This window comes from Ipomoea nil, unplaced genomic scaffold (genome assembly GCF_001879475.1).
Source record: "Ipomoea nil cultivar Tokyo-kokei standard unplaced genomic scaffold, Asagao_1.1 scaffold1868, whole genome shotgun sequence".
NCBI lineage: Eukaryota > Viridiplantae > Streptophyta > Magnoliopsida > Solanales > Convolvulaceae > Ipomoea > Ipomoea nil.
Window position 1 is genome coordinate 832,317 of NW_017618296.1, and position 8,277 is coordinate 840,593.

Below are 8,277 nucleotides of genomic sequence, written 5' to 3' on the forward strand. Positions count from 1 at the left end.
GACGAAGCTCTTCATCTCCGGCCATGGAGACGAAGACCGCCGGAGACGCAGTTCTAGTTTTTTTATATATATAATTTTAATTAATTATTTTATTTAAAATTTATTTTTGAAATTGGTAACAGTCACGTCAGCACAATTTAAGGTCAACGGGTTATTTTAGACCTAATTGCATGATTTTGTGTAGTTTAGAGACCCAATTACATTGTTTTTGAGTTCGATAGCCCAATTGCACTTTGATGTGCAGTTCGGTGGCCTATTTGACCCTTATTTCAAAGTTATTTAAAATATATTATCATTCAATACAATTTTATCAGTTAATACCCAAAATCGTCCTCGACTATAGTGGTTTTTCTCAATTTCGTCCTAAACGACTTTGGTGACCTAATAACGTCCCAGACTTTTGTGTTTCGCTCAATTTAGTCCCAGACTTTTGTGTTTCTGCTCAATTTAGTCCCTCATTTGTTATTCTGTCCATTTGGTGTTAAATAAATAGGCAATTCAGTAATTTTAATATTGACATCTTTTTACTCATAGACATGTGAACTGCAAAATCCTTTTTTTTTTAATGAATTACTCCCAGAATTACTCCTAAAACTGCGAATATAAAATTTGATTTGCAGGTCCGGGAGTAATTCTGGATGTAATTCGTACAAGAAAAAGAAATTTCACACTTCACAAGTTGAAAGTAAAGAGAGATCAATATTGACATTACTGAATTGTCTCTTTATTTAACACCAATTTGACGGAATAACAAATGGAGGACTAAATTGAGCGAAACACAAAAGTCTGGGACGGTATTAGGTCACCAAAGTCGTTTAGGACAAAATTGAGAAAAACCACTATAGTCGAGGACGATTTTGGGTATTAACTCTTTAAAAAAGTTTTTAAAAGACTTTAAAGAAATAATGATGGAATACACCCTGAATGGATTTTATGAGTGAATCCTAAACGTTTGAAGTTACCATTTTGGTCGGAAAATATATTTCCAAATGGAAGAAGTACGTGTCGGACAGAATTTCTATTTCCGGGGGAAGAGAGAACTTTGCTCCGTTTAGACTCCAAGGACATGATAATCTCACCGTTCACAGCATTCACGTTTCCTTCTTCCATACACTTTCTCTGTCCTCTCTTTCTCTTTCCTGAGCTTTTAGTATAGAGAAGAAGAGTCACGCAGAGTCTGCTCTTTCTTGCTCAGTTGCTCTGACAGAGAGGGAGAGGAGAGAGATAGAGAATGGAAAGAAGGGTGAAAATAATTTGCTCCATTGTTGGATTTCTAGGGTTATTGTCTGCTGCAACCGCTTTTGCTGCTGAAGCGAAGCGGATTAAGGTACTTCTTATGTATATGTATGTATATACACATATATTTTACATTGCGCTTCTATATGTGTAGTAATCTATCTGCTCCAATTTTATCTCTGTTCGTTCTATTTTGGACTGCAATCCTGCTCAGGTGGGCGGGGGAGTATATTCTCTCTTTTCTCTACGAGGTTAGAATTTATCTTTGAGATGGAGAATGTGGTGTGTAGATAAGAATTTGGCAGGTTATTACTATCATATGGGGGGATATTTTGTTTCTTGAATTTTCTTCTTGTTTTTTTTTTTTTAACTAATTGCTTCTCTTTCAATTGAAGTACTGATGAGGTAAATCAGTTGATTTGAATAATTTGATAGTGAACATGAATGAACTAAGTTGAGTGATTGGTGACTGTAATCCTTAGAAAACATGCTGAAACTGTGAGGTAGTTGCTAAAGTAGGGAGTTTAGATCTCATTGTGCTGCCAATATGTTGAAATAATGTCTACAACATGATAGATTGATTTAGTGGCCTGTATAAAGGATGGGGATTACTTGGAAGATGTCCTGAAACCACAGAAAGGTTACATAAATGCATTTTCCTTAACAATTGAAAAACCTAAACAAGACTTAGCTGTGATAGACTATGGAAGTGAATAAGCCCTTAGTTTTGTTGTTAATGGCATGGCCTGAAACAAATATGGTTTCTTTGTTAGCATTCAGCCTGTATGCAGTCATTTAATTTGATCCACTTGCATAAGTGGTAGGTATATATTGTAGTCTTTTCTTCATGGTAGGGGGAAGAAAAATAAGGCTAAAAAGCTACGGAGTATAAGAGCAGAGCAGTTATTGTGGAACATGGTCTAAGCTTTCTGATACACACCCTGCTAAGTTTGCTACCTAATTGTTCTTCAGGATTCTCAGGTTCAATATACCTCAACCTCTGAATGCGTATATCCTAGGAGTCCCGCTCTTGGCCTTGGGTTGACTGCAGCTGTGGCTCTACTGGTAGCTCAAATCATTATCAATGCTGAGACTGGATGTATTTGTCGCAGGAAAAACCAACACCAATCAAATACTAATTGGACACTGACACTTGTGTGTTTTTTAGCTTCCTGGTAATTTAATATCTCTAATACTCCACTGTGATACTTCACTTGAGTATATTGAACCTCTCTAAGTAAAAGACAGATGTCTCCCACTCGGGCTTAGCTCACAGGTTTAGTAGATAGTATATAGGGCAAGAGACCAAGGTTCGAAACTCAGTTAGGATTATGCCTAAAGTGGGCAGATCCATTGTGCGTACTGGCATTTGGGGCAAGAGAAGTTGAGTCTTCTAACAACAGATGAAGCCCATTTTACCTATATTTAAGAAAATACATGTATGTTTGGGAAAACTATGGTCTGTTGTTCCACTACAAAATGAAATATATGCTCTTTGGTGGGTCAATTGCCATCTGAACATCGCACATATCTTTCCTGATAAATGAATCTCTTATATACAGTTATTTGTGTTTGGCAGGTTCACATTTTCCATAGCATGTCTACTCCTACTAACAGGTGCAGCACTAAACGATCAACACGGTGAAAAGAACTTCTACTTTGGCTATTACTATTGTTATGTTGTAAAGCCGGGAGTTTTTGCTGGCTCAGCAATCCTGTCCCTTGCAACTGTTGTTCTTGGAATCATCTACTATCTCTCTATCATTTCTGCCAAAAACATGAACAATCCTCCAAATCAAGGTGGCATTGTGATGGGGCAACCACAGTTTCCTCCACAGAGCACCCAGGAGCCAGTTTTTGTGCATGAAGATACTTACATGAGACGACAACTTGCTTAATTACTCCTAGTCAATAGCCTTAGTACAGCAATGCTAGGTGTAAAACTTGATCTGTTGTTTTGTTGTCAGCACTTAATTCTTATGTGCCCATTTTCTTTTGCCTTTTCACTTATCTGTTGTGCACTGCTTAAAATATGGTTTTTGTTTGCTGGGGGAGATTTCGGATTTTTGTCAGTTAAAACATGTTCTTTTAGCCTCTGAAACATGTTTTGCGCAAGGATGTAACAGCCTACGCCAATCACACTCTTTCGCCCCTTACATTGAACCTCAATGGTATTTTCTTTTCCACGCTTTTTGTGCCCATTTAAAACCGAGTAAAAAAAAAACAAAAAAAAAAAAAAACAAAACAAAACAAAACAAAAACAATAGAGTGGGTGGCCACTCTCTTAAAACAAATTATTCGGTGTACCTGGCTCCACCTTGCAAGGTGGATCCAGATTCAAAAATATACAATTTACATACTGAATGTTCATAATTTACATACTAAATGTTTACAATTCAAATTGTGAAACATTTAGTATATAAATTGTGCACATTTAGTATGTAAATTTTGTATTTTGGACTCAGCAAGATGGATCCGAGTCCATGGTATAACTGCTAAGGTCAACCACATTAGTGGATTTTGGACCAATTTTTGAGGTTTTGTGAGTAATGTGAATGAGAGAGAGGGATGAGAGAGAATATGTGAGCTCCTCCTACAAATATTGGTTTTTTTTGTGGGAACCGCAGGAGAGAGAAAGGATGAGGGAAAGGCGCACATGCGTGCGTGGGCGCACAGGTTGAAAGAATTTCTCCAACAAATTGAGACTTTGATTAATCTAGATCTTCATGAAACTCTTACAGGGCATTTGGTTAGAATGAGAGAATTAGGGGGGAAATGAATTGTAATTTCGTGTGAAAAGAATAATGTGGAAATTTAAATTACATTATTTGGTATGCAAGAATAGAATGATTGGAAATTGAAAGGGAAGAAGTAAATAGAGACTAATAATATAATAAGAAGGGTTAAATAGTAATACCTTAAGAATTGCAATTCCATGGTTGGAGGGAATTGCAATTCCTTCCAACTAAAACGAGTTTGGCAGAAATGGCAATGGAATTGCAATTCCCCACCCCCACCCCCACCCCCTTTGTATATATTGTATGTATAGACCCCTTATATATATATAGAGTAAACGTGTGTAAATGTACAAAAGTTTATTCAAAGGGTAAGTGTAAAATTATTTTACACGTTAAATCTTATTGGCTATTTTATTTAGTAGTGTTGTTATTAGAATTAATTAAGGGTTGTTAGTGTTAATCTTCATTTGGACCCCTTGATATCTCTCAAAGTAAATTTGAGTGGACAATATGCATTGTCAAATGAAAAGAAAGTCAGCAGCAGCGCACAAATGAAGCCTTCAAAACAAAGAGCATGTGGTTGTGGTTTATCGAAAAAAAGAGGATGCTAATATTAAGGATCAAAGTGGAGGTTTAATATGTGCTATAAAAAGAAACCACACCAAAGAGGAAGGTTGCCAACTTTGAGACTACAATTCTGATTGCATACTTTCCTTACAAAGCTTCTTAATTTAATATGCTATGTTATTCAATTGTTAAGAAGAATTAATCTGGGATACTTGATCTGTACGTGGTACTGCTGAAGCATCTTGTGAAGATTGTTTTGGCATACGTGTTTCGGTCCTGAATAGGTGTTAGAAAGAGTGGTAGTGGTAAAGGCTGGAGGCCATTTATATTTACCTCTTGTAATACTCCTTTTGGTGAACATCTATAGTGGATTGGGCAGACGCGGGTTGCCCCGCAGACGTAGGAGAAGGAGCTCCGAACTGCGTAACAATTCTTCTGTATTTTTACTTTATTTTATGCTTTCTGTCTTCGTTATTTATATTTGTTTAAAGAAATTAAATTAATGAACGTAACTGGTGCATAACTTAAAAAACAAGTAAAAATACGTTACATCTTGCTTTCAAGACTCACGGTGTAATTTCACAAAGGATGAATTAGCATAGATGGTTAGGTTTATGTTAGTTTGTGAATAGTAATGGGTTTAAAACTTAGTACATTGATTTTATAAATTTTATTTTTTTGGACATTTTAAATATTAATTGTGAGATTATAATTGTGATTTATGAGATTAATTTCTAATTCTAATTGGATTCTCTATATGTAACATTGTGGTTTTCTTTTAAATATTAATAGTGAGATGCGTGGTTTATAATGTAACTCTTTATTTGAACTATGTTTTTGTTTTGAATATTTTTTATCGCTTTAAATGTATTTTTATTTTTTATTTCTAGTCAACAATACTTATGACTTGGCCGGCCTCTAAGTGTTTCATTTTTGTTTTCACCCCGACTAAAGAAGATTTAATTTATGGATTCACCCCTGAATTCCATCATACCAAACACCCCATTAAAGTCTCTTGAATAACCAAATAATTGGCGTAGAAGCTTTTGTAGAATGCTTGATAAATTTTCTTATGTATCTCGTTATTTTCTCTTGAGCATTCTTCACTTATTTATACTTGGATTTCTACAAATTTATCTATAGGAGGGAAACATTTTCAAATTGTTATAATGTGTTTTTGCCAAAATTTGACTAGTGTAGACTTCTTTCTCAAATGCTATGTGCAACTTGTCCCCAAAGTCCAACTTTCATAGTTTTCACACCAATCTTTCTAGAAAAAAGACAAATATCTACCTTAAATAATGTGTCAACGTCTCTAAAAGCAGTAAGCATCCCTTGTACTGTAGAGGATATTTGTAAAATAGTTATGTTGCTTATCATCTTTCTCTATTGATAAGCTTTATTACTTCTCAAACCCAGCGTTGAAAAAAAACGTTAGGCGCCCCTAGGAGCTCGATTTTTTATTATTTTTTTTTCAAATAAAAATCGGAGTTCGGCCGCCTAGATCGCCTAGGGCGCCTAGGTGGCCGACCGCGGAGGAGGCCGATTTCGGCCTTCCTCGACGTGACTGGGCGCCGCCTAGCGCCTAGACGCCAATCGGCGCCTAGGCGATCTTTTTGCAACACTGCTCAAAACTTCTGTTGCATAAATCCTCTACTCTATATAAAACTTGTGCTCACTACAAGAAAAATGCACATAGACAACGGTTAATAACCGTTGTCGTAGGGGTATAATTTCTGTTGTTGAAGCCGGTGTTGTTGTAAGTCCCGCGCATAGACAACGGTTTTTTAACCGTTGTCTTTTCTAGAAACAACAACGGTTTTTTAACCGTTGTCTATTAAGTGTTGTCGAAGCCGGTGTTGTTGTAAGTCACGCACATAGACAACGGTTAATAACCGTTGTCTTTTCTAGAAACAACAACGGTTTTTTAACCGTTGTCTATTAAGTGTTGTTGAAGCTGGTGTTGTTGTAAGTCACACACATAGACAACGGTTAATAACCGTTGTCTTTTCTAGAAACAACAACGGTTTTTTAACCGTTGTCTATTAAGTGTTGTTGAAGCTGGTGTTGTTGTAAGTCACACACATAGACAACGGTTAATAACCGTTGTCTTTTCTAGAAACGACAACGGTTTTTTAACTGTTGTCTATTAAGTGTTGTTGAAACCGGTGTTGTTAAAAATCACGCACATAGACAACGGTTTTAAACCGTTGTCTTTTCTAGAAACGACAACGGTTTTTTAACCGTTGTCTATTAAGTGTTGTTGAAACCGGTGTTGTTAAAAGTCACTCACATAGACAACGGTTTTAAACCGTTGTCTTTTCTCGAAATGACAACGGTTTTGTAACCGTTGTCTATTGTGTGTTATTGAAACCGCTGTTGTTAAAAGTCACGCCCATAAACTGTTGTCTATTGTAAAATAGACAACGGTTTTTAACCGTTGTCTCAACGGCAACGGTTTTTAACCTACTTAAATTTTAATCATATAAAAAATCAATTTATCCATTCACCATCGCCAAGTGTAGTTACATAATTTTGCACAAGCTAAGGTTCAAAATACAAAAGAACTAATTAACAAGTCTAAATACTTCCATGACCAATTCAAATCGAATCATCGTCCAAGTCATATACTACAAAAAACAATTCCACGAATCAAGTCTAAATGATCACAACGTTCTAATGATCAAATCATACCTACTCTATATAACTTGATAGAATATCGGCCCATTCAGAACGCACCAGATCAATAACCGCTTTGTCATAATCAAGTTGTTGGAACTACATGTAAAAAGTGAGTAAATAAATTAGTACGTAGTCAACATAACATTATAAAAGATAGCTAGATAGATAGATAGTGAGACTACAAAAATAAGCCAAAACTACTGGCATAATGCAGTAGTATATGCAGTGGTCATTCATTATCCTTTTGCATTTGCTTGGATTTGGACAGCTCTAATATATGCCCAACAGGTACAGCTTGGATTTGGACAGCTCTACTAGTGTTCATCATATGCAATGGTATGTTGTTAGGCAGTTAGGCTAGGTCTCATGGCAATAAACCGAGCTGAGCCACATTTTTAATTGTTTGGGTCTATATTCATTAGTAATTTATGAGAACATTTAATTTAATTGTAGGAACAATCCATGTAGCCTACGAAAAGAATTCCCACTTTTTCATATACAAATTTGTGCATGGACTAAATTTAAACTTATACATTTTGAGTGCCTGCAAAAAGGAGTGAAAAAATGGTCCCATATACATTCTGGACATCATTTTAGTAATCACAACTTAGGCACCATCAGTCTGTTATCACACACCTCATTAACCATTTTTCATGTTATATCAACTTCTAAATGATGTCAAGACTTGCAAGGATAGAACTCTGAAGGGCAGGATGTGCAATCCTTCCAAAAATAGCAATAAGTGTTTTAGACAAGATTCTCATCAAATATGGAACGCACAGAGGCAGTATAGTAGGGTAGTCCCACTGATCAAAATGAAGAACAGAACAAGATATTTCTTCATGACACTCTAAATTAAGTATGTTGATCAAAGTCACAAAAAGAAACAACTAAGTTGCATATAGTTTTGGCATCATAAAATGATCAGTGGCATAGTATTTACCTGAGCCGCTTCATTGGCTGCATTTTTGGTCCACAAAGAAAGTTTGTCCTGTCTCTGACGCACACTGGCAACCACTCCACATATCTCCTCTGCTTCATCAAATTGCTCTCC

The 8,277-nt window shown here is 36.0% G+C and overlaps 1 protein-coding gene across 1 annotated transcript; it reads left to right on the plus strand.

Moving 5' to 3' along the window:
* The first annotated feature begins 964 nt into the window (after positions 1–964).
* LOC109193297 lies at positions 965–3,267 on the plus strand. Its single transcript, XM_019344163.1, has 3 exons — positions 965–1,327; positions 2,209–2,411; positions 2,816–3,267. The coding sequence occupies exons 1-3, from the start codon at positions 1,232–1,234 to the stop codon at positions 3,132–3,134; spliced, it is 618 nt and encodes a 205-aa protein (XP_019199708.1). The 5' UTR covers positions 965–1,231; the 3' UTR covers positions 3,135–3,267.
* Positions 3,268–8,277: the final 5,010 nt, after the last annotated feature.

Coding starts and splice junctions, on each gene's coding strand:
- LOC109193297 (XM_019344163.1), top strand. CDS start 1,232: ATGGAAAGAAGGGTGAAAATAATTTGCTCCATTGTTGGATTTCTAGGG. Junction 1,328..2,208: donor CTGAAGCGAAGCGGATTAAG/GTACTTCTTATG, acceptor ATTGTTCTTCAG/GATTCTCAGGTTCAATATAC. Junction 2,412..2,815: donor GTGTGTTTTTTAGCTTCCTG/GTAATTTAATAT, acceptor TGTGTTTGGCAG/GTTCACATTTTCCATAGCAT.